General features: G+C 41.4%; 1 protein-coding gene across 1 annotated transcript in view; it reads right to left on the bottom strand.

Moving 5' to 3' along the window:
• The window catches only part of wry (weary), a 178,024-nt gene that overhangs the window by 69,843 nt on the left and 81,079 nt on the right, over positions 1–27,102 (bottom strand). Inside the window, exon 5 of the mRNA XM_067154803.2 lies at positions 16,711–16,864. Coding sequence (XP_067010904.2) covers positions 16,711–16,864 — 154 coding nt within the window. The remainder of the gene's footprint in view (positions 1–16,710; positions 16,865–27,102) is intronic.

Here is a 27,102-nt window from a genome sequence, read left to right as displayed (position 1 = left end):
GACAGCTTGAAGGTAGAGTTTGGTGTGGCCTTTGAGAGGCTTAAATTTTGAGAGCGGATCGCTCTTTTGAAAATGGAGTGTCATATGCCTCGTGGAGGCTTTTCTGTGTAATTCGGAGCCAGGGGCTCCTAGGGATGAATGGGGTTTTCTGCCCCTCTGTTAAAACTTGTGTTTGTGGTAAAACTGAGCTGATCGCTGAAGTCAGGGCGTGAAGCCCAAAACCTGTAAATATTGTAACTCCCCTTGTTTTGCTACATTGTACCTGCCATGTCGGTTATTGCTTTGTTTTTGAAAAGAAAATATAACCTTGTTAAATTTTAAATTAATTTTACATGCACTATAATTTCGTAGCTTGAAACCCATTCACACCCGCACCTTCTTTCACCTCTACCTACCACGGATATCTCCGTAACAATCATGAAGATCCTTCCAGGTGGGACACGTCCCTGCATTGGTTAGCTTTTGCTTTGAATTCGGCGATTCATGAATCTCATAAGTTCACTCCAGCTTCTTTGATGTTTAAGTTCGTTCCCAACACGCCGCTCTCTAACCTCTGGTCTCTGAATGACATTCTGCCCGAGACAATAGATCCGGACAACATTAAAGATCTTTGGAAGAAGGCTAAAGCTAATCTTAAAGTATCTCATGAAAAGGTTAGGGAAAGGTATGATCGTGGACGGAGACCCACCACTTTGAAGGTAGGTGACCAGGTTATGGTCAAAAATTTTGTTCCCGCGGGCAAGCTTGCCCCCAGATTTCATGGGCCTTGTATCATTCTCGATTTTCTTACGCCGGTTACCTTATTGCTAAGTAATCCAGCCACCGAGAGGATATTTAGAGTTCACCTGTCCCAGGTGAAACCGGTGTAATTTCTGTGTTAACTTGCTTCATATTATTTTGAAAGGATATGAAGGTTATATTTTTTTTGAGTTTCACTTTTAAGGCATTCTGCCCCTTCTATAATATTTTGGTTTTAGATGTAAGCCTTTTGTAAAACCCACCCCGATCCGTTAAACTGCCATCCTGTTCTTGCCACGGCCATTACCACGCTCCCGTCTCCTGCTCCACCTTACACTGTGGCTTCATAATAGTAAATGCCATGGATATCTACACGCCGCTGGCCCCTCAACCTCTCCACAAGCCTGTACCCTCAAAGAAGATGATAGTCCAACACAATTCTGCCGCCTAGCTTTAATGTTTCAGCGCCCCCGCAGCCGCGCAGCGCCGTGCAGCGACTGGGGAGGGGGATGGGCCCCCTCCTCTCCAGCGAGGACGACATGTGCACGGCGAGCCGGAGCTCTCCTCCCGGCCAAGGCTGATGTGCGGCGCACGACCTGCTACTGGCCCGCAGCCTGTATATGTTCACCGCGGGCGCGGCGTGCTTCAACACCTCTGCTCCCCTCATAGTGCGGGCGAGCGGTATCTCAGGGTACTTGAGGGGTCCGAGCGGCCTCCTTTTGGACGCAAGCTGCAACGGCCGGTCCGGCCATCCAACTTCATCAACATCAACTACATGGACAGTTCCTATAAGAGATAACTACATTTGGGAATTCAACAGCAATATTTGGTGGACCGTGCAAAAAATTTTTCTTCACTTCTAAGTATTAAAAGTTTATCTTCAGAAATTCAAATTCTACAAACTTAAAGACTTTCATTCACCTGCAACAACAACATTTTGAAACTGAATTAAGAAATCTTGTAAATGCTTCTGCTATTTATCTTCGTATCAACATCATTACTTGGACTTTGTTTCAAACTGATTTCATGTGTCACCCCTGGAGGAACTTTTGGGGGGGGGGGAGGTCTGTACCGGGCGGTACACCTCTACACCGTTTATTTAAAAGTTGCGCCAGTCGAAACTCCTCTTCTGGAGGAAGGTTGAACTTTATCTACTCTATTAATTCTCTACTTTCTCAGAAGATGTCACCACGTGGAAAATTTTGAGTTTTTGAACTGTGTCACTTTTGATGTGTTTTTGTTTCGCTTGAAGTAAGAAGTGTGAACTTTCTCTTCTAGAGGACACTACTGAAGATCAACAATAGCGCACCCTAGTGCGGAGTCAAAGAACTATTTTGTTGGAGAAATTTTTATTTCAAAAGTTTGTTTCTTGTTAAATTTCTTTCTGTTGTTGTTTAAGTTGGCTGTATTCCCCTCTTTTTCCCCTTGTTTTAGATTTATCCAATCCCGAATTTCTTTTAGTAATTTCTGACCAATCTGGTGTATCTTCCCCCAACTTGTATCTGTTGCGGGGTCCTATCCAATAAAAACATTGTGGGCGGGTGTTTTCATTCCCCTAACGCCTAGAAACTTCCGCGAGAGTATATAAACTGCTGATTTTAGGGTCTCCGGGCCACTTCTGTTCCATCTTTCAGTGTATTAAGTACATAGCAGGAGGCGGGAAGCGCCTCTTTCCTCGGCGGCGGTCAACAATAAGGTAATGGCCGATTAATAAATTCTTTCTTTTCTTGCTCAGCAGTTTAACTTTCGAGGCGGGTTCTAAGCGTTCAACCATGTAACCTTTTCCTAAAATGTAAAAACAACTGGTATCTATTCTATTTTAAAACGACATATCGGGATAGAGAGTGCTTAACCCTCTCGAGCTCCCACTCACATCGTCTTGAGGTGAACTTATTCTCTCAACCAATTCTTCCGTAATGTAATGTAAATTGCTATTAAGTCACCTCTGTAGTATGGGATTAGCCCTTGTAATAACGGCCTAGTGTCAAAGTAGGTTTTAAAATCAAAGTGTATTAGGAGTGCAAGTTCGCCTCCTCTCAAATTGTTTTAGAGGTCATTCAATTAACCTGCTTTTCATTTAATAGACCTCAGTAGATTGGGTATTTTACCCCTGTGTTTATGTCCGTTGAGGACAACTTGAAGGTGGAGTTTGGTGTGGCCTAGGAGAGGCTTAAATTAAAGAGCGTGTGGCTCTTTTGGAAACGGAGTGTTGTATGCCTCGAGGAGGCTTTACTGTGTAATTTGGAGCAAGTGCTCCAGGGTTTGATTGGGGTCTTCTGCCCCTTTGTTAAAATTTGTATATCGGAAAGTTGGGCTAGTTGCTCAAAAATTGTGAACTCAGGGCTCGAAGCCCAAACTCTGTAATCTCTGTAATTGTACATTTCAAATTGTGTTTCGGCTACTAAGTACCTGTTCTTTGTTATTACTTAATATTGAAAAGGAAATATAACCTTGTTAACTTTTACATTAACTTTGATTCCGTAGTTTGAGACCCATTCACGCCCGCACCTTCTTACACCTCTACCTACCACCAAAACCCGGTAACAATAATAAATGATGCAATACCAACTTAGAGGCAGACAGGAAATCAAATAATACACAAATATTGACAGTGACATTAGAAAACGCAGGCTAAGATTCTAGAGTCATATTGAAAGGATGCATCCAGACCAAACAATTGTGCAATTCGATGAAAGTGGGAGTCAAGATAAAACAGACACAATGAAATGGATTGGCGAAATTAAAACCGATTTGAAACAGGGAAGAATTACAGAAGCAGATGTCCAAAACAGAATAATCTTCAGATCCAAAATTCACAAATGGCAAGTAGACTAAGAAGAAAGATCAAAGAAGAAGACTGGAACAACTTGGGATGAAGACAGAAAGGAAGCCCACAGTAAAAGAATGAAGGAAATATGGGCACAAAGGAAGGCAAACGTACGCCTCTAAGTACTCTTAATGGGCTTATTCGCAATATAAATAATAATAATAATAATAATAATATTAAAACCAATGATGGTTAAAATTCCCGACCCTGCCGGAAATCGATCCCGGGACCCCTGCGACCAAGGGCCAGCACGCTAACCATTTAGCCATAATAATAATAATAATAATAATAATAATAATAATAATAATAATGCCCGCCTCTGTGGTGTAGTGGTTAGTATGATTAGCTGCCACCCTCGGAGGCCCTAGTTCGATTCCCTGCTCTGCGACGAAATTTGAAAAGTTGTACGAGGGCTGAAACGGGGTCCACTCAGGAGGTCAACTGAGTAGACGGGGGTTCAATTCCCAGCTCAGCCATCCTCGAAATGGTTTTCTATGTTTTCCCAATTCTCTTCCAGGCAAATGCCGAGATGGTACCTAAGTTAAGGCAACGACCGATTCCTTCCCTCTTACTTGACTATCCCTTCCAAACTTCCCACCCCCTCAAGGTCCCTGATCAGCATAGCAGGTGAGGTAGCCTGGGCGAGGTACTGGTCCTCCTTCCCAGTTTGTATCCTCGACCAAAAGTCTCACGCTCCAGGACACTGCCCTTGAGGCGGTAGAGGTGGGATCCCTCGCTGCGTCCGAGGGAAAAACTAACCCTGCATGGTAAACAGATTAAATGAGAAAGAAAGAAAGAAAGAAAGAAAGAAAGAAAGAAAGGAGAAATAAAAATACGAAACTATTAAAATATCAATTAGTTATACCCGATATTATCGCCACGGAATAATTAAGAAAATGGGAATTCAAAAGGAACTGAATACGTCGTAAACAGACCAGGAATTAAGGCTGGGTTTTAAAAGGCATTGGTTGTCATTACAGTGCGACGTCGGCTCGTACATAAGGACGCCGTGAGGTCGGATATGTCGCGGTAGAAAGAGGCTTTGTGAGCTCACTCCGATAAGGAGAATAGTCGTTACAAGTTAAGCTTAGCAATTTGTACAAGATTGAGCCTCTCACAATCCCTGCAATGTTATGAATGTTTAAGAACTCGTATCGGATTTCGCTTCCATTTGTGGTCTTCTCCTGTATACGGCACGGATTTAAACTCCGAACAAATTGTAGCATACAATTATTTATGAGTCCATCACTTGCCAATTCAGCCAACTCCTCTCCAGCTCCGGGCAGTGATTCGTGATTCGAATTCCAGGACTGCCTTATCTGTCAGGGATCATTGGTACATGTTATTAAAGAAAAGTCCCTGGCTGGTGATTGTGGACGCTAATTTCAACAATCACCGAAGGAATTTTTGTTCGGGATTCACTGTTGTATATCAAGGAAGGTTTAGTTGCAAAAAATATTACCCAGGACAAGAGAAAGTCGATCCAATGTGATTTAAGTGAAGGAAGTCAAAGAAAAACTAAACACCCACCCTAGCACTTTTTGGCTTACCTTGTGTAAATCAGCAAGACCCCAAGTGTGTGTAGAGGAATAGTTGAGCAGTTTAATTGCATACGGAACGGTTAAAATTGTGAAAATCGTCATATTTTTTATTTTATGTATCCCCGAAGTCTGCCCTTTAAAATGATGCATAATACATAATATTTTAATCATTAGAAATTGCCACAAATTTAATTTAAACATGTGCTAGCAATAATAAAATTGCCAGCAATGCCAGCGAAAACGAGATGAATTACATTGCCATAACTGGTGCAAATATTTCAAAGCAAAAGAAGAAAGAATTCCCTATGGCCTGTCCAAAAACACACATCTTCCTCTTGCCTGTATATGAAGGATGCTTGTAGTCGGAACGGGTCCAACATCCAGATCATCGGCCCTTCATAATGGTACTTATCCCTAGAAAACTAGAACGATGCTATTTGTCATGTTGCGGTACTAATCGCACTCGCGGTATTTCACACATTATGGTACTATGCACAGGTAATGAAATTCGCACATGGAATACAGGTGTTTCGCACAGTGTGGCACTATTTACAGGCAAGGGAAACCTATGCCGTTCCTCACATAGTGGGGTACTAAGCATAGGCAAGGCAGAACCATGGTGTGGCTCATCCCATGATGTTCCTAATATAATATTTTTTCTGGTTGTTATACCGTCTGTGGGGGGGGGGCAGCCTTTCGTTGAGAACATTCCATTTGAGCTGATCTGTTTGATTGGCATGCCTTTTCAAGGATCTGTTTAGCAGTGACAGGCTGTATGTTTTACTTTTTTCTCCAGTTTCAAATTTACTGCGTTGAATAAAAATATTATCTTTACTTCTACTTTAGTTTCCACTTAGTTTGTTAAGAGCACGTGGTTGCTATGTTGTACCTCCTCTTGAAACAAATCACCACCACAAATCAGTATCAAAATTGCAAATATAGAATTACACAATTACAAAAATTAAAATGATTGTCGTACACTTATATATTTTTTTTGCTAGGGGCTTTACGTCGCACCGATACAGATAAGTATTATGGCGACGATGGTATAGGAAAGGCCTAGGAGTTGGAAGGAAGCGGCCGTGGCCTTAATTAAGGTACAGCCCCAGCATTTGCCTGGTGTGAAAATGGGAAACCACGGAAAACCATCTTCAGGGCTGCCGATAGTGGGATTCGAACCTACTATCTCCCGGTTGCAAGCTCACACCCACGTGCCTCTACGCGCACGGCCAACTCGCCCGGTACACTTATATTAGAGAAACCCATAAACTAATCTTAAAACTGCACAGCTTATGAATATATACTACTATAATCTTATGTTTTTTAAAGTGGAAAAATGTTATGTAAGTGTTACCGAGTTTTTTTGGTAGTTAAGCATGAAAGAAGGTGCTGGGTGGTGAATAGGTCTCAAGCTACTAAAGAGAAATTAAATTTTAAAATTTAACAAGGTTATATTTTCTTTTCAAAATTAGGTAACAACAAATAGAACAGGTACTTAGTAGCCGAAATACAACTTGAAATGTACAATTACAGGGATTAAAGAATTTGGGCTCGAGCCCTGAAAACACAATTCTTGAGCAACTAGCTCAACTTTACGATATACCAATTTTAACAAAAGGGGCAGAAGACCCCACTCAAACCCTGGAGCCTTTGCTCCAAATTACACAGCAAAGCCTCCTCGAGACATACAACTCTCAGTTTTAGAAAAGAGCCACTCGCTCTTAAGGTTAAGCCTCTCCCAGGCCACACCAAACTCAACTTTCAAGTTGTCCTCAAAGGACATATACACAGGGGTAAAATACCCAACCTACTGAGGTCTATTAGGTGAGAAAAGATTAATACATGACCTCTAAAATACAACTTGAGAGGAGGCGAACTTGCACTCCTAATACACTTTGCTTTTAAAACCTAATCTGGCTCTGGGCCACTAACGCAAGGGCTAATCCCATACTACAGAGGTGACTTAGAGAAGAACACTTTACATTACATAAACGAAGAAAAGTTTGAGAAAATAAGTTCACCTCAAAACAAATGTGAGTGGGAGCTCGAGAGGGTTAGCACTCTCTATCCCAATATGTAACTTTACAAGAAAAAGAAGAAAAGAGTAGTTACATTTTAGGAAAAGGTTACATGATGGAAAACGCTTCGAACCCGCCGCGAGAGTTAAACTGCCGACCTAGCAAGAAAAGAAGATATTAATAGGCCATTACCTGGTAGTAGATCGCTGCCGAGGAAAGAGGCGCTTCCCGCCTCCTGCTATGTACTTAATACACTGAAAGATGGAACAGAAGTGGCCCGGAGACCCCAAAATCAGCAGTTTATATCCTCTCGCGGAAGATTCTAGGCGTTAGGGGAAATAAAACACCCTCCCACAAAATCTTTATTGGTTCGGGAAAAGAAACCCCTACATAGAGGAAAAAGAAACACATTATTGGTGGAAAATTAATTAAAGAAATTCGGGATTGGCTAGATCCAAACTAAGGGGAAAAGGAGGGGTATACAGCCAACTTAAACAATAACAGAAAGAAATTTAACAAGAAACAAACTTTTGAAATAAAAATTTCTCCAACAAAATAGTTCTTTGATTTCGCACTAGGTTGCACTATTGTAATTCTTCAGTAGTGTCCTCTAGAAGAGAAAGTTCCCACTTCTTACTTCAAGCGAAACAAAAACACATCAAAAGTGACACAGTTCAAAAACTCAAAATTTTCCACGTGGTGACATCTTCTGAGAAAGTAGAGAATTAATAGAATAGATAAAGTTCAACCTTCCTCCAGAAGAGGTGTTTCAACTGGCGCAACTTTTAAATAAACAGAGTAGAGGTGTACCGCCCGGTACAGACCTCCCCCCCCAAAAGTTCCTCCAAGGGGTAACACAGAAGAACATAAGCTTTGTTTCCAAAATAAGGTCCAAGTTTTGATGTTGATATTAAGATTAATTGCGGAAGCATTTATAAGATTTTAGTAATTTGGTTGGTTGCAATTTCAAAATTTTGTTGTTGCCGGTGCAGTAAAGTTTTTATGTTTGTAGAATTTGTATTTCTGAAGATAAACTTTTAATACTTAAAGGTGAAGAAAAATTTTGCAATGTCCACCAAATATTGTTGTTAAATTCCCAAATGTAATTATTGCTTATGGTGACTGTCCATGTAGTTGATGTAGATTGAGTCGGATGGCCAGACCGGCCGTTGCAGCTTGCGTCCAACGGAGGTCGCTCGGACCCCTCAAGTACCCTGAGATACCGCTCGCCCGCACTATGAGGGGAGCAGAGGTGTTGAAGTACGCCGCGCCCGCGGTGAACAGATACAGGCTGCGGGCATGTAGCAGGTCGTGCGCCGCACATCAGCCTTGGCCGGGAGGTGAGCTCCGGCTCGCCGTGCACATGTCGTCCTCGCTGGAGAGGAGGGGGCCCATCCCCCTCCCCAGTCGCTGCACGGCGCTGCGCGGCTGCGGGGGCGCTGAAACATTAAAGCTAGGCGGCAGAATTGTGTTGGACAATTATTTTCTTTGAGGGTACAGGCTTGTAGAGAGAGTGAGGGGCCAGCGGCGTGCAGATATTCATGGTATTCATTAAGCCACTGTGTAGAGTGGAGCAGGAGACGGGAGCGTGGTAATGGCCGTGGCAAGAACAGGATGGCAGTTTAACGGGTCGGGGCAGGTTTTACATAAGGCTTACATCTAAAACCAAAATATTACAGAAGGGGCAGAATGCCTTAAAAGTGAAACTCAAAAAAAATATAACCTTCATATCCTTTCAAAATAATATGGAGCAAGTTAACACAGAAATTACACCGGTTTCACCTGGGACAGGTGAACTCTAAATATCCTCTCGGTGGCTGGATTACTTAGCAATAAGGTAACCGGCGTAAGAAAATCGAGAATGATACAAGGCCCATGAAATCTGGGGGCAAGCTTGCCCGCGGGAACAAAATTTTTGACCATAACCTGGTCACCTACCTTCAAAGTGGTGGGTCTCCGTCCACGATCATACCTTTCCCTAACCTTTTCATGAGACACTTTAAGATTAGCTTTAGCCTTCTTCCAAAGATCTTTAATGTTGTCCGGATCTATTGTCTCGGGCAGAATGTCATTCAGAGACCAGAGGTTAGAGAGCGGCGTGTTGGGAACGAACTTAAACATCAAAGAAGCTGGAGTAAATTTGTGAGATTCATGAACCGCCGAATTCAAAGCAAAAGCTAACCAATGCAGGGACGTGTCCCACCTAGAATGATCTTCATGATGATAGGCAATAAGTGCGGACCTGAGATTGCGGTTAACCCGTTCAGCCAGAGATGGTTGAGGGTAATAAGCAGATGTAGTTACATGAGAGATGGACAAGTCAAAACAGAATTTACGAAACAGATTTGATGTAAAAGCTTTAGCATTATCAGATACAATGTATTGGCACGGACCAAAAGAAGCAAAAATAGAATTTAGGCAAGTAATGGTGGACTGAGCGGTAGCCAGCTTAGTCGGAAATAACCAGGAAAATCTTGTAAAACCATCTACACACACAAAGATGAACTTGTTGGCATTACCCTTTGACTGGGGGAAGGGTCCCACATAATCGATATACAGGCGTTCCATGGGGCGCGACGCTTGATGAGAAGACAAAAGGCCTACTTTAGTGGACATGGTGGGTTTACTGATCAAACAAGATTTACAAGCTTTTACAAGTTCTCGAATTTCACCGTCCATACCTTTCCATATGAACATTTCACGAATCTTTTCACGAGTTTTAAAGATTCCAAGATGCCCCCCCAATGGGGTCTCATGATAGTATTTGAAGATCATAGGTACAAGAACCGCTGGAACAACAACTTTCATCAACTTATCATGCCTCGAAGGGCAACATAGAACACCATTCCTCAGAACATAAGGGACAACATGTTCCCCAGAAGAAAGGGTTTCCATTATAGGAGCCAGCGTCGGATCTTCACGTTGGTATTTCTCAATATCCCTAAAAAGCATGGGAGCATCTGTTAAGATGGCATTAACACCAGATAGTATGGACTCGGAAGGTGATGAACTGTCGACCGGTTCGTGGGTCTCTACGTCGTTATGAAACATACGGCTGAGTCCATCGGCAACAACATTTTCAGTACCTCTGATATGCCGTACATCGAATTGGAAGGCAGAAATACGGATGGCCCAACGGGCTATACGACCTGTACGACGCGGCCTACCTAAGACCCTGCTTAAGGCTTGATTATCTGTCTCCAGATCGAATTTGACGTGTTCCAGATAGAGACGGAACTTTTCTAAGGCGAATAAGACTGCCAAACCTTCAAGCTCATATATGGAGTACTTTGCTTCTTGAGCTGACAATGTCCTAGACGCATAGGCGATGGGTCGCCTCCCTAGTTCAGTTTCTTGAAGAAGAACTGCAGCTACTGCTGACGACGATGCGTCGGTTTGGACGATGAATTTCTTCGAGAAATCAGGCATAGCGAGTACAGGGGCATTACAGAGAGCTAATTTCAGATCTTCGAAAGCGGCTTGTTGAGAAGGTCCCCACTCGAATTTGATGCCTTTCCTACGAAGAAGGTTTAAGGGCGCCGCTCTATTAGCAAAGTTAGGAATAAACTTCCTGAAGAAATTCACCATACCAATGAATCTAGCGATACCTTTGATGTCCTTAGGAGGTTTAAAATCACGGATGGCCTGTGTTCTAGAATGATCGACTGCTACACCATCAGGTGACACAATATGCCCTAGGAATGACATAGAGGGCTTAGCAAAGGCAACCTTGGACAACTTAACAGTTAACCCAGCCTTACGAAGGCGATTGAGAACTTCTCGCAAATGATCTAGATGTTCTTCAAAGGTTTCGGAAAATACGACGACATCATCCAAATAGTGATATAAGTACTCAAATTTGATGTCGGAAAAGACCCTATCTAGTAGCCTAGTGAGCACAGCTGCCCCCGTGGGGAGCCCGAAAGGCACGCGGTTGTATTCATATAAATTCCAGTCCGTGGCAAACGCTGTAAGATGTTTAGACTCTTCGGCAAGGGGAATTTGATTATAGGCCTGATTCAAGTCCAAGATGGTGAAGAACTTGGCCTTACGAAACCATGAAAAGCAAGAATGAAGGTCGGGAAGGGGCACAGATTGCAACACCACCTTCCGATTGAGAGCCCTGTAATCAATGACAGGCCTGAAGCCTCCTTGGGGTTTCGGGACTAGAAAAATAGGCGAAGAATACGCTGACTTAGAGGGCCTAATAATACCATCCTTCAACATCTGATCGATGATTTCTTTCAGAGCCTTCATTTTAGGTGGAGATAGCCTATACGGTGGAAAACGGACAGGAATTGAATCCGTGACCTCAATTTTGTATTCAATAAGGTCAGTAACACCAAGAGTATCAGAGAACACCTCGGGAAACGACTGACACAGTTTCCGAATACTATCAGCCTGCTCCTCAGGTAGATGTCTAAGGTCTAACAACATCTCATCCTGGGTAGGCGAAATAGATGAACATGATACAGAATTACACTTTAACAAGGGAATTCTACAATTGGACGCAAATTTGAATATGCACGACCTACTCTGGAGATCGAGCACAAGACCAGTGTGAGAAATGAAGTCCGCTCCCAATATGATGGGGCAAGACAAACGCTTGGCCACAAACAATTTGATCTTCCATGTAAACTTAAAAACCCGAATTTTGACATGTATGGAACCTAGAATTTCTAATGGAGATGAATTAGCCGAAACATATTGAACAGGAGAAGAGACATAGTCAGGGAGTTTACAAACAGATTTCAATTTAGAATACCAATCAGCCGAAATAATGGAACAAACACTGCCTGAATCTAAGAGAGCTGTTATAGGCTCGTTATTTAACTCAATCTTAAGAAAAGGAACAGGTGCGGGGGTATCCGCCGCAATCCTAAGACACTCTTTAGGGCATTCAAAAGATGAATTTGAAGGCTGGTCGTTCTCTGCATTTACAACCTGTTTACTAGGGGCTAAGTCTCGGGAAGATGGATTAGTCGGCTCAGCCGACGCCACTAGTCACTTTTTATTATTGGAATAGCTGGAATTTGCACCAGAAGTTGAGCAGGAGGGGGTGCTATTTGAGTTTGGGCAATTCTTGGCGATATGTGAGAAGGCCCCACACTTAAAACAGCCTTGTGATGACCCTACTCCATTCCTTGTCCCACTTGACTTGATCAGAGGACACTTATTCCGCAGATGGTCAGGCGACCCACAAGCATAACATTTACGGGGATTGACTGGTCGGCGAGGTGGAGGCCGAGTGTTACTAAAGGAAGGCGGGGGTTCTTTCGCCACACGCAAGGAATCGGCATACCTAACTCCTTCCGCAGAGACGGCTAATGCTTCCAGTTCAGAGAAGGTTTGCGGGCACGCCGCGAAACACAAATATGACCTGTAGGGTGGTGAAATCCCTTCAACAATAGCTTGCACGATCTGATCCTCAGGGAAGTGGAGAGCAAACACCCTAGTATAAAACTTAATATCTTGGATGAAGTCTGCCAGGTTTTCATCCAAGCGCTGTACCCGATAATAGTATTTCTGAATAAGGGAGGACCTGGCCCTAGCCGGGATGAAGTTAGCTAGCAAATGGGCGTGGAAATCCTCAATAGAAGATTGCTCGGCAATGGCTCTAACTATTTTGTCAGATAGAACACCAATAGCATAAGGATAGATAATTTGCAAAATTTGACATGGGGAAAGAGAAAACACAAGGGCATGATCCTGAAATTCCACTAGAAATCTTAAAAATGAAATTACGTCACTGGTGGTGTTGACGGAAAACTTAGAGATACCTCTAAGCAACATTGCCAATGGATGAGGCAAGCTGCTGAACCCAGGTGTCATAGTCGTTAAAGGTTTCAAGGGCAAGGAAGTTAATTCAGAGCGGATGTTACTCAATGACGCACGGCGTTCAGATTCGTTGTTCGATGGGGCAGAGATAGTTTGAGTAGCAACGGTTATCCTATTAACTTCTCCCTGAGGAGGCTCTTCCTCGTTACCTACATTCACCGTGGCGGGTTGATCAGTTTTGGGAGGAGCTTCGCCGGTTAGCAATTGAGTGACCTTATTAGACAATTCAGAAATAGTTTCAAGGAGCGTATTAGCTTGCTTCCTCTGAACGTCATTCACCTTTAGAGACAATAGATCATTAACTCTATTTGCAAAGTGATACAGCCTGCCTTGCACACGCTTAATTTGATTAGGAGATGGATCGTTTTCATCAAAAAAGCTGACTACCGATGCTAGCCCAGTAATATTCTCGACAATCGTGGAAAGAGAGTCGTCAATTTCTTTCTCTCCCAAATTGGGGATGGAAATGGGCAAATCAAGGGACTCTCTAAGCTTGTTAGTGTCTATTGCAACCGTGCCTCCAGATTGAACGTTTCTGATAGTTAACTCATATATCAACTCCTCTTTGCGCAAGTAGTTAAGGAGGAGAACATCGCGAGGGCCGGGCATGATGACAGAACAATTTTGAAAAACTCAAAAAATTTCAGCAACTGAGAAAATTGTTAGAGTTCGAATCAAAGCAATGTTTAGCCGTCAAAAGGGGCTAAATTGAGACCCATTCAACTACGCTCTGCTACCACTTGTTACCGAGTTTTTTTGGTAGTTAAGCATGAAAGAAGGTGCTGGGTGGTGAATAGGTCTCAAGCTACTAAAGAGAAATTAAATTTTAAAATTTAACAAAGTTATATTTTCTTTTCAAAATTAGGTAACAACAAATAGAACAGGTACTTAGTAGCCGAAATACAACTTGAAATGTACAATTACAGGGATTAAAGAATTTGGGCTCGAGCCCTGAAAACACAATTCTTGAGCAACTAGCTCAACTTTACGATATACCAATTTTAACAAAAGGGGCAGAAGACCCCACTCAAACCCTGGAGCCTTTGCTCCAAATTACACAGCAAAGCCTCCTCGAGACATACAACTCTCAGTTTTAGAAAAGAGCCACTCGCTCTTAAGGTTAAGCCTCTCCCAGGCCACACCAAACTCAACTTTCAAGTTGTCCTCAAAGGACATATACACAGGGGTAAAATACCCAACCTACTGAGGTCTATTAGGTGAGAAAAGATTAATACATGACCTCTAAAATACAACTTGAGAGGAGGCGAACTTGCACTCCTAATACACTTTGCTTTTAAAACCTAATCTGGCTCTGGACCACTAACGCAAGGGCTAATCCCATACTACAGAGGTGACTTAGAGAAGAACACTTTACATTACATAAACGAAGAAAAGTTTGAGAAAATAAGTTCACCTCAAAACAAATGTGAGTGGGAGCTCGAGAGGGTTAGCACTCTCTATCCCAATATGTAACTTTACAAGAAAAAGAAGAAAAGAGTAGTTACATTTTAGGAAAAGGTTACATGATGGAAAACGCTTCGAACCCGCCGCGAGAGTTAAACTGCCGACCTAGCAAGAAAAGAAGATATTAATAGGCCATTACCTGGTAGTAGATCGCTGCCGAGGAAAGAGGCGCTTCCCGCCTCCTGCTATGTACTTAATACACTGAAAGATGGAACAGAAGTGGCCCGGAGACCCCAAAATCAGCAGTTTATATCCTCTCGCGGAAGATTCTAGGCGTTAGGGGAAATAAAACACCCTCCCACAAAATCTTTATTGGTTCGGGAAAAGAAACCCCTACATAGAGGAAAAAGAAACACATTATTGGTGGAAAATTAATTAAAGAAATTCGGGATTGGCTAGATCCAAACTAAGGGGAAAAGGAGGGGTATACAGCCAACTTAAACAATAACAGAAAGAAATTTAACAAGAAACAAACTTTTGAAATAAAAATTTCTCCAACAAAATAGTTCTTTGATTTCGCACTAGGTTGCACTATTGTAATTCTTCAGTAGTGTCCTCTAGAAGAGAAAGTTCCCACTTCTTACTTCAAGCGAAACAAAAACACATCAAAAGTGACACAGTTCAAAAACTCAAAATTTTCCACGTGGTGACATCTTCTGAGAAAGTAGAGAATTAATAGAATAGATAAAGTTCAACCTTCCTCCAGAAGAGGTGTTTCAACTGGCGCAACTTTTAAATAAACAGAGTAGAGGTGTACCGCCCGGTACAGTAAGTTTTCTCAGTTCAGTGCTAATTGCGGTTTATGCGCCTATGTAAGCATACGTCTTCATTATAAAGTGCTTTGCCTTTCAGCCTTCAGTCTGCAATCCTCTATTAAAATATGACTGTAAATGAAAATTTTGTGGCTATAAGAATATCCATATATATCCCTCATAAGCGGGCAAAAGTGAATATAAAACATAATAAGGAGAAAAGTAGACACAACAAGGGATCGAATAACAGCAAAAGAACATCTGCAGAGTGAATGAGATCCCTCACCAGCCTGAATACAGACGTGCTCCACTCCCGTGTTGCCTATAATGTTTAAAGCCAAGTAACAGCTCGCTTGGTGAAGTAGTTTTTACGTCAAACCAGACAAACGTTCAGAATAATAATATTACACTTCAATCCATAGCCTCCAGGACTGGACTTCAGTTGTCTTACGAGAAAACAGTGTTCATCACAAATGACAAATCTGCACCAGAATATCTTCTTCCCTGCAGCAGGGTCCGTAAAGTCATAGAATTAATATATCTGGGGGAATGGATCAGTAAAGACCTCAAGACTAACAAAGCATTTGAAGAAAGGATTAGGAAACTGTATATTGCATATAACCAATACAGAAAAGTGTACCAGAAGAAATCCATATCCATCAATGCGAAATTAAGACACTTTAACGCTGTAATCAGTCCTGAGGTCCTCGATGCAGCTGAAACCCTAACCATCAAAGGAACAAAACTCATACAAAAAGTAGAGGTCAGAGAAAGAACAATATTGACAAAGATGATCTATTCCTAAAGCAAGAAACTCTAATGGACACCATCATCAAGAGACGCCTCCAATTCTATGGAGACCTTGAGAGAATGAACGAGTCAGGACTGATCAACGTCATCGACAGACCCAGCTCCTGCAAGAAAAGTACACCACTGTGGTACAAGCAAGTTAAACAAGATCTTCAAACCTTCAGTATCTCTGAATCCCATATCCAGGACAAACTTTCCGGAAAATGTTAAAGGAAGACCCATATATTAGACACAGGAAAGGGTAGAGACCAAAGAAATCAGAAGCAGCTAAACAACTACAAAGCCAGAAAATGAAGGAGATATGGGCTAGGAATAAGGCTCTTAAGAACGTAAAACCAATCCCTTGTTATCTGAAAACCATTTTGGTTAATCTTCGCAGTCCATAGTTAGCTCATTCGAAGAAAGAAAAAAGAAATGAAAGAAAGAGAGAAATAATAATAATAATAAATGGTGTGTGGCCTCCGAAGAGGCAGGTGCAGTTCTTTTTATTTGACTCCCGTAGGCGACCTGCGCGTCGTGATGAGGATGAAATGATGATGTAGACGACACATACACCCAGTTCCCATGCTAGGGGAATTAACCAATTATGGTTAAAATTCCCGACCCTGCCGGTAATCTAACCTGGGACCCCAGTGACCAAAGGCCTGCACGCTAACCATTTAGCCATGGAGCCGGTCAACATTCAGATTTATTTTATAAGATGCTTGATCTGCACGACTTACCGTAAGGACAGAGGCACTGGAAGGTATTTCCCTCGTGCCCTTGGGACAGATCAACGCAGATGCCGTTGTTCCTACAAGGGCTGGGATAACACGCATCGCGTTCCTCGCAGTGGGGTCCAACGTACCCCGGACAGCACTGACACTCGTAGCCTTCCTGAAAGCAGAGAGATAAAAATAAAGATTAATAATTTGACCTGTGTCACTCACACTCTGCGAGAATAGTGGACAGTTGGCGTGCACTCAATCCCGTCCTCCCCAGCGCTGCTGGCAAAAAATTTTGCATTTACATTTTCATTTTATTACTTACAATGTTTTAAAAACTTCCAGCAGCCAAGTACAGCTGGGTTTCCTTGTAGGTAGAAAACAGCGCTACCCTAGCTGAACTGAAGTTGCTAAGTTGACACATGCGCTTTGAGACACCATCTCCTGGCGAGGCGGGGAGTCGGCTGTGAGCCTACCTGGATATTCACAGCGTCTAATGGCGACAGACCAGCTAGCTAGGATAAGGTACGGACGTCCCAGAAGTTAGCTGTAATAATCATCACTAGAGCCCGGATTTTGATGCATTAATAGGTTAGAATACAAACTTACTGAAGCGAGTAGCAGGTATAGTCTACCTTCACAACGATTATGCTATGGGGTTTGCATAAACATTAGGGGTACGGCCCATCAGGACCCCTATAATTTATGTTACTTTTGCTACATTATGGAAGAGCGGGTGGCCGACACTTCCTACTAACCAAATTAGTTTGCAATCTAACCTGTTGCTGCATAAAAATCTGGACTCTAGTCATCACTCGAGGTGTTTACTGCCACACACAAGGGGCTACAAGAAAAAAGATCAGTATCACTCGTAAAAGAAGGAAATATATTGTATGCACATGGGTTCAGAAACTCTTTGGACCGACTGCAGAAACGATGACTAGTTTTAAGCTTTAGACAACGTCTAAGTCGAGCACAATCTTTCATTGCATGAACAATGTTCAGCCGGTGTTTGGCTAAACATCGTTTAAAGTTTCAATGTTGGTTAGAAACTGGAGAAAGACGTATCTTCCATGTAACTGTTTGCTTGTCGGAACCAATGAAATTCCTTGGTGCGTGCGCAAAACGCTAGTCAGCTGTCGCCTTCCTACACATTACTCAAATATGGCTAAGCACGAGCATGACTTGCTCACAGATAACTTTCGATGGAAATTACATCTGATAATATTATCGACACGCGACCATACGAGGAAGTGTAGCTCTGATTACAGTGTTGTTACGGTGAGTGTAATTTACTCGTAAATAGCTTCGGCGAAGGGAAGATAGTACTGTACTGTGTAACCGACTGAGTTGCATGGACCATATAGATGTGGCTTGCATTCTAGAGATCATAGGTACGAAACACACTATCGGCATCGTTGAAGATTGTTTTCCATGCTTACATCAGGCAAATACTGAGGCTGTTTTGGCCACAGCTCTTCTTTCCCAGTCCTTGCTTTTCCCTATCTCGTAACTGACGAAAGTTACCTGAATTTTCATAGAAAAGTCACTCGTCTGTTATTCAGGATCATATCACGCTCGTGCGCCGTCTTTTGAACGGTTCAATCCACTGGTAAGCACTTCGCTGTGGAAAAACATTGTCCCAGTATTGTGCTGAAAGTCTTCTATGAATTTCCGCTCCTGGTGCACCCTCAAACCACAAACAACGGATTACGGAACGCTGGTCTTCCTTGGTGCAAACGGAGAGTGGCCCAGTCATCTTTACATCGCAACAGTGGAGGCTGTACTGATCTGATAACGCTGAAACCTATCACAGACGTAGACGACAACGGTGCCGTCTAGCGGCTGGTGAGTACACAACGCCATAGAGCCAGCCTAAAAATAATTAGAGCGCAATTTCAGATACTTATTGACTTGCCTACGTATGTAAGTCATACGCTAAATAAATAAGTATGGTGTGAGAGTTGATGAGTGGCATAGAGACGTTAAGCTTTGGGCAGACCCCTTTGGTGCTCTTCAACAGGATTAGGCTGTGTGCCAGCACCGGCCTTCACTCTCCCTCTTCCTACCATCATACATCATGTCATTGATTTCCTCTCATCAACTCCTCTAATGAGGTAGACGTCAGAAAAGGCATCCGGTCGTAAAATATCGCTGCGAAGATTCGCATCACTCCACTCCCGACCACGTAGAGAAACGGCACAGGGGTTGGATATATAATGTACTATATAGAGTCGTAGAGAATGAGTTCTAAGAAGGTAATAAAGTATTTCCGGATTCATGTCCATAATATGCCCTAAAAGTTGACCCTACCGTACTGTGGCACCCTGTATATTCTGGGAACATACAAAGTGCGAAATCATTTTTTATTTGTGTACTTCTCGCAAAAACTGATATAAACAAAAGGACCTGTGGCAACAAAATTATATTTATTCCAATTTTCTCAGAGAAAACTAAATTGGTAATTTGTCATGAAACGCAGTCTGTCCGCTCCTAGTGTCTTTTCTGACCCAAATATTTCTAACTGGCAGCAGCGCACAACATGGATTTCTCCAGAGGGTAATGCTGGGATCATAATCGTCATGAAGTGAAATCCCTTCTTCTTACTGTGCAAGTCCATCCTCTCTCTCGGTGCTCCCCAAGGTTCAGACTTAGCCCCCTCTTACTTTATATCCTCGTGGCGCTCGGGGATTTGGCTCGGCTTTGCATTAGACGGGAGACTCGTTCTTTATTCATTATTGTCAGTGAGACTTGCAGAAGCCGGGCATTTGAAATACAGAATATGGGAGCCTCCAGCGCACGGCGCAGAGTGTATCGCACAGAAAGGAACACTGGTTTACCTTATTATCGTAAGGCTGTTATACAAGATAAGTTTAGAAATGAATATCCAGAGAGTCGGGCTGGGTGTCAGGTGTTTAAGTTCTGACACCGTGGTTAGGTGGTTGGAGTCCTTTTTTGGTTTTGTTTTATTGATAAATACGGTTGCAGAGAGCAAGAGCTCTGTCAAGAGGAACAGCACATAGATAATCACAACAATAATGATTTTACTATTACTGTTTACCTAATGGAGAGGATTGCATTAAGTATGTGGATTGTTATCAAAGTAGCAATACAGTTGGAACAACTGTTTTGAATTTTAAAGTGACTTTGCACTCATTCAGAGTACCTAAGAGGGACTTCTTAAACTTATTACGAAATGGCACAGTTTTAGAGATGATTGCTATTTTGTCAGGAACAATTATATTCAGATATTAGTAAGTGCCGCGCTCCGTTAATGCCAAACTTTGTTAAATAATTTTGAGAATCGTGTAATTTTTTTTTCTTGCCTTGTCTTATATCAATGGATGTCAGTGACTTAAGGAAATTCAAAGTTGGTGGCCATTTTATTATGCAAGAGTTTATAAATAACAAGTGATGCATGTAATGTGATTAATTGGTTATGTACCGGGCGGTACACCTCTACGCGACGCAAGTTCAAATTTTGCGCCAATTGAAACTCCTCTACAGGAGAAGCTCGGAACTTTAAAAACTGAACTAACTCTACTGTTTATCAGAAGATGTCATTGTGTGTTTTTTGATTGGCTTGTGTTTTTTTATTAATCAAGAAGTGTGGACAGTCTCTAACAGATGTCTCTACCAAAAACTATGGTAATACACTCTGGTGCAACGGAATGAATTCTCTTGAAGGAATTTTGTATTCATAAGTTTTGTCTTTACTAAATTTTGTTCTGTTGTTTGTGGGTTGGCATATTAATCCTTTCTTTCCGCCTGTTTTGAATGTATCCAATCGGTAATTCCTGTATTTAATTTTCCTCCAATCATGGCTTTCTTCTTCAAATTTCCATGTGTAATTCATAGTCTACCAATAAAAATTGAGGGGGTGTGTCTACTCATTCTTGAAAGGTCTCGAATTTTCCACGAGGGTATAAAAACTGCTGATATTCTTGTCTCCGGGCCACTAGTATAACATCTAACTCAGTGTGTGAATATGTAGCAGGGGGCGGGAAGCGCCTCGTTCTTCAGACAGCAGTTCTTCTACAAGGTAATGGCCTCTTAACATCTTTATTTCTTCCTAGCGCAGCAGTTTAACTCCCGGGGAAGGTTCGAAACCTTTAATATGTAAACTATTAAACATGTAAACCCTTTTCCTGGTAAACTTCATTTTTCTTAAAGTTTAATTCGGGGATAGAGAGTGCTTTACCCTCTAGAGCTCCCCTTCATTTGAAATTGAGGTGACTACGTTTTCGTAACCGTTTCTTCTCTTCCTTAATGTATTAAAGTTTTCTCATATGAGTCACCTCCCTAGCTTGGGATTAGCCCCTGTGTGTCGGCCTAGAGCCACTTATGTTTTAAAATGTACATTTAGGAGTGCAAATTCACGCCTCCATCCTTTTGTTTTGGGCTATTTAAATTAACCTAGTTTTTGCACACTAAGGCCCAGTAGATTGGGTACGTGATACCCCTGTTTCTTTATTATGCCTTGATGGCAGTTTGTGTAAAAGTCTGTTAGTGCCTTTATGGGCTTGAAAGATCGAGAGCGGGTCAGCTCTTTATGGTGTTGTAGTAAAAGTGCCTTAGAGAGGCTTGAGATGTAAAGTTGGGAGCTAATAATTAAGGGTTTTCTGCCCTTTGGTATTTTGTGGTTGTGAGCTGAGAGCTCAGAGATTGTAAAAGGTGGGGCTTGAAGCCCAGATCGTTAATTTGTATCTAAATCCGTGCTTTTCTGGTCTTGTACCTGATTGACTTGTTAAGTTTTTAAATTCTATGTAAACTTTTGTTAACTCTTGTTGTCTTTTGAAAATATAACCTTCATTTAAATTCTAAATTCATCTTTCGGACTTGTAGTTAGACCCATTCCAGCCCGCACCTTCTTTCACCTCTGACTTCCACGGATAACTCCGTAACAGCTTAAGTGGTAATATATTGGTTCAAGAGTACATTTTATTCCGAGAATACAGTTGATGGAATTCATACATAAATCTGACAGCCCTGTTTTGAAAGCCCTGCAAAGTATTTAAATTATTTTGGTTTGCTTTGCCCGAAATGAAACACAAGTAAGAAAGTCGATATTGAATCAGTGTGAAAAAATTACCAATGATACCAACCAAGATATAGATGTTATTTTTAAGTGTAATATATGAGGTGTACAGGAATATGCGCTATGAATTATTAGTCCAAAATATTTAAGTTCATTAACCCGTTGTAACTTCGAGGTGCCAAATAATATATTTGTAGTCTCATTTAGGTCACATTTTGATTTATGGAACATCATACAGACAGTTTTTGAGTAAATGTCTCTTAGGAGATTTTTCCTCAGCCATTCATGTAAGATATGACAGTCATGCTGAACATCTGCAACTATTTTATCTTCAGAATTTGATTTGATTGTCGCTATAACCCCAAAGATACCGCGGCCTCATCAGAGATACAGCCTACCATTATTTTTCGAATTCATCGATTCACTCCAATCTAAATTGACTTGATGACGTTACGTAAAGAAATAGTATTAGCCCTGTTTCGGAGAGACGCCTCCTCCCTGTTCTTCACTGAGTGACGCAGGGGAGATGAAGTCAGCAATTACAGCCAGCAGGCGCGCCCATTATGCCTCGCGCCTTCCGTTTGTCTTTTTCCGCAGAACTTAGCATTCCAAGTGACGGAACACTTTATTACACGGAATTCCCTTGTTCTGCTCCGGCTCGACAACACCAGCTGCTCTCCTTCCCTTACGAGCCAGTGTTACCAACTGCACGTGATAAAGTTCCCACTCATTCTTCTTATTGTTATTCTTCCAATAACCCCCTTGATGAAACTTTGGATACTGAGAATGTTGTTCCTGTTCCTCTTGAGTCCATTTTCTTCCAGTTGTTAATTTCTTTCTCCCCTTAAATCCTGCCTTTCGTGTTACTTCTCTGAAACGTGTTCTGTTTTCTATCGTATCTGTTTTAATTCCAGCGTTTCTCATATCCTTTTCAATTTCAATGAACCACGTTGGCTTGGATTTGTAACTGTTCAATAAGTTGAAGATCTGTTTAGTTAGTTTATTCACTCTATTCACTCTATAAATGTGTCCATAAAACTGGAGTCTCCTTTCCCTCATTACAGTTGTCAGTTTTTCAACTTTTAAATATAGCTCTCTGTTCGATCGTAGCCTAATTTAGCATTGTTGTTTCTTATAGGTCCTAGTATTTTTCTCAAAATTCTTCTTTCAACTTTTTCTAACTTTTCAAGATTCCTAATTCTTGTAAGAGTTTCTACTGCATATAAAATTTCTGGCCGGGCCACTGTTTAGAAATGTCTTAATTTCAAGTTCCAGGATATAAATTTCTTATTGTATATATTTTTGTCATGTGAAACATCCTTCCCATTTTGTTTACTCTTATATCAATAGGTACCTTTTCTTTTGTTTTGTTTGTTATCCATTCTCGCAGGTATTTAAAGCAATCTGTTCGAGATATTATGTTCTTGTTAATTGTGATATTTTGAGGTGTATTATTATTACTCTTATTTATTTACTTATTTCATAACTTTATAGTTGGTAATATATCACATATTTCTATATTTTTCATATAAGAAATATAGCTTAATCATAATTTACATAACTTTACAATATACGCCTTCATTATTCTCTTCGTGGTTGAGGTTGCGGCCTTTTCTGCCTATGGTCCATACTGAGCATTCAGGAATATTCTGACAATGTTACAGCTCTTCAAAATTGCAGTCCTTTGTGCCTCATTGTGAGTGTAGATGGGGAGCTCTAGTTTCATTAAGTTTTCTGGAAATGATTTTAGCGTGATTCCAGGGGGAGAAAAGAGAAAAAGGAAGAATTGTCACTCTGTCTCGTTTCCAGGTCCTGGGAACTTCCATAGCCAGATGAGTATATTTATCGACCTTCTCCCTGTATTTCTGTTTCATATTGTGCTCATTCGGGACAGCGATGTCAACGTGTGCTGATTCCTTTTGTCTGTTAATGTTATGTCTGGTCAATTGTGCGGAGTTGTTTTATCTGTTTGTATCGTTCGATCCCAGTAGAGTTAAAAAAAGTTTCATTTTCCAGTACACCTAGTGGGGAGTATTTGTAGTAAGGCGCCTCTGTTCTGGATCAAAGATCGGGCCAGAGCAATTTCTTGGTGCATAACTTTGGCTACGTCATTATGTCTGTCAGTGGAGTTGTTGATGATGTGCTCAATGGTTTCTGCGGTGCTGTTGCATTTCCTTCACTCATCATTATTAGTACTGCGATCTTATTACTATTATTATTATTATTTCTTAATGCCCATTCATAGAGCACGCTGGAATTTGTTCCTTGGCTTGATGACTTTCGCCTTCCTATTCTTCCAGAATCTCTTCTTCAACTCACTGTGTTGTCTCTTCCGTTCCCTGACCACTTTGTACCAGTCCTGCTGCTATTCTTCATCACAAACGTGTGTTTATTTACTAAGGTTCAATTCATTCACGTCCTTTTGTTTCCTTTAGACAATTTAGCCACCTCTTTTGGAAATTTAATACATTCTTGTGAGTCTATTATTATCCATCCTAAAAATGCGTCCAATAAATATCCAACGTCTCCTCCGTACTGTAGTAATGAAACACTGTGTGACTATACAGGTCTGCAGTTCTCGTTTTGATCCTAATTCCATTTCCTTGTATGGGGACGAAAATTTTCGTAAGAATTTTGCGTTCATGTTTTTCAATGTCTGCAATTTTAGAATGACCTCCTATAGTTAAGGTTTCTGATGAATAGAGCCCGGACTTTGATGCATTAATAGGATAGAATGCAAACTTACTGAAGCGAGTAGCAAGTATAGTCTACCTTCACAACGATTATGCTATGAGGTTTCCATAAACATTAGGGGTACGGCCCATTAGGACCCCTATAATTTATGTTACTCTTGCTACACTATGGAAGAGCGGGTGGCCGACACTGCCTTCTAACCAAATTAGTTTGCAATCTAACCTGTTACTGCATAAAAATCCGGGCTTTACTGATAAATATAGAGCTCCCGGTAGAAAAAATAACGTTTCAGTTTAGCATTACGTGACATTACTCGTTTGTTGTAGTGATCCCATGTTAGTCTAAATGCCCTCTGAAGTTTTGAGACCCTCTGTGTATTTGCCAAGCTGTCTAATCCCGAAGGTAGAATTATTTCTCCAAGGTGTTTAAAAAAGATACCTGTGAAATTGTCCCATATGCTGTTTCAATTTGATCTTTCTTGCACTTTTGCTGAAAATTCTGCATATATTTGGTTTTCTCGAACTATATCTGAAGGTCATTATTATTATTATTGTACCGGGCGGTACACCTCTACTCTGTTTATTTAAAAGTTGCGCCAGTTGAAACTCCTCTTCTGGAGGAAGGTTGAACTTTATCTATTCTATTAATTCTCTACTTTCTCAGAAGATGTCACCACGTGGAAAATTTTGAGTTTTTGAACTGTGTCACTTTTGATGTGTTTTTGTTTCGCTTGAAGTAAGAAGTGTGAACTTTCTCTTCTAGAGGACACTACTGAAGAATTACAATAGTGCAACCTAGTGCGAAATCAAAGAACTATTTTGTTGGAGAAATTTTTATTTCAAAAGTTTGTTTCTTGTTAAATTTCTTTCTGTTATTGTTTAAGTTGGCTGTATACCCCTCTTTTTCCCCTTATTTTGGATCTAGCCAATCCCGAATTTCTTTAATTAATTTTCCACCAATAATGTGTTTCTTCTTCCTCTATGTAGGGGTTTCTTTTCCCTAGCCAATAAAAACTTTGAGGGAGGGTGTTTTATTTCCCCTAACGCCTAGAATCTTCCGCGAGAGGATATAAACTGCTGATTTTAGGGTCTCCAGGCCACTTCTGTTCCATCTTTCAGTGTATTAAGTACATAGCAGGAGGCGGGAAGCGCCTCTTTCCTCGGCAGCGATCTACTACCAGGTAATGGCCTATTAATATCTTCTTTTCTTGCTAGGTCGGCAGTTTAACTCTCGCGGCGGGTTCGAAGCGTTTTCCATCATGTAACCTTTTCCTAAAATGTAACTACTCTTTTCTTCTTTTTCTTGTAAAGTTACATATTGGGATAGAGAGTGCTAACCCTCTCGAGCTCCCACTCACATTTGTTTTGAGGTGAACTTATTTTCTCAAACTTTTCTTCGTTTATGTAATGTAAAGTGTTCTTCTCTAAGTCACCTCTGTAGTATGGGATTATCCCTTGCGTTAGTGGCCCAGAGCCAGATTAGGTTTTAAAAGCAAAGTGTATTAGGAGTGCAAGTTCGCCTCCTCTCAAGTTGTATTTTAGAGGTCATGTATTAATCTTTTCTCACCTAATAGACCTCAGTAGGTTGGGTATTTTACCCCTGTGTATATGTCCTTTGAGGACAACTTGAAAGTTGAGTTTGGTGTGGCCTGGGAGAGGCTTAACTTTAAGAGCGAGTGGCTCTTTTCTAAAACTGAGAGTTGTATGCCTCGAGGAGGCTTTGCTGTGTAATTTGGAGCAAGGGCTCCAGGGTTTGAGTGGGGTCTTCTGCCCCTTTTGTTGAAATTGGTATATCGTAAAGTTGAGCTAGTTGCTCAAGAATTGTGTTTTCAGGGCTCGAAGCCCAAATTCTTTAATCCCTGTAATTGTACATTTCAAGTTGTATTTCGGCTAAGAAGTACCTGTTCTATTTGTTGTTACCTAATTTTGAAAAGAAAATATAACCTTGTTAAATTTTAAAATTTAATTTCTCTTTAGTAGCTTGAGACCTATTCACCACCCAGCACCTTCTTTCATGCTTAACTACCACAAAAACTCGGTAACAAGTGGTAGCAGAGCGTGGTTGAATGGGTCTCAATTTAGCCCCTTTTGACGGCTAAACATTGCTTTGATTCGAACTCTAACAATTTTCTCAGTTGCTGGAATTTTTTGAGTTTTTCAAAATTGTTCTGTCATCATGCCCGGCCCTCGCGATGTTCTCCTCCTTAACTACTTGCGCAAAGAGGAGTTGATATATGAGTTAACTATCAGAAACGTTCAATCTGGAGGCACGGTTGCAATAGACACTAACAAGCTTAGAGAGTCCCTTGATTTGCCCATTTCCATCCCCAATTTGGGAGAGAAAGAAATTGACGACTCTCTTTCCACGATTGTCGAGAATATTACTGGGCTAGCATCGGTAGTCAGCTTTTTTGATGAAAACGATCCATCTCCTAATCAAATTAAGCGTGTGCAAGGCAGGCTGTATCACTTTGCAAATAGAGTTAATGATCTATTGTCTCTAAAGGTGAATGACGTTCAGAGGAAGCAAGCTAATACGCTCCTTGAAACTATTTCTGAATTGTCTAATAAGGTCACTCAATTGCTAACCGGCGAAGCTCCTCCCAAAACTGATCAACCCGCCACGGTGAATGTAGGTAACGAGGAAGAGCCTCCTCAGGGAGAAGTCAATAGGATAAC

Source organism: Anabrus simplex, chromosome 10 (assembly GCF_040414725.1).
Source record: "Anabrus simplex isolate iqAnaSimp1 chromosome 10, ASM4041472v1, whole genome shotgun sequence".
In the NCBI taxonomy this organism is placed as follows: Eukaryota; Metazoa; Arthropoda; class Insecta; order Orthoptera; family Tettigoniidae; genus Anabrus; species Anabrus simplex.
Note: the sequence above shows the minus strand (reverse complement) of the source record. Positions and strands in the feature narration are given on the sequence as shown.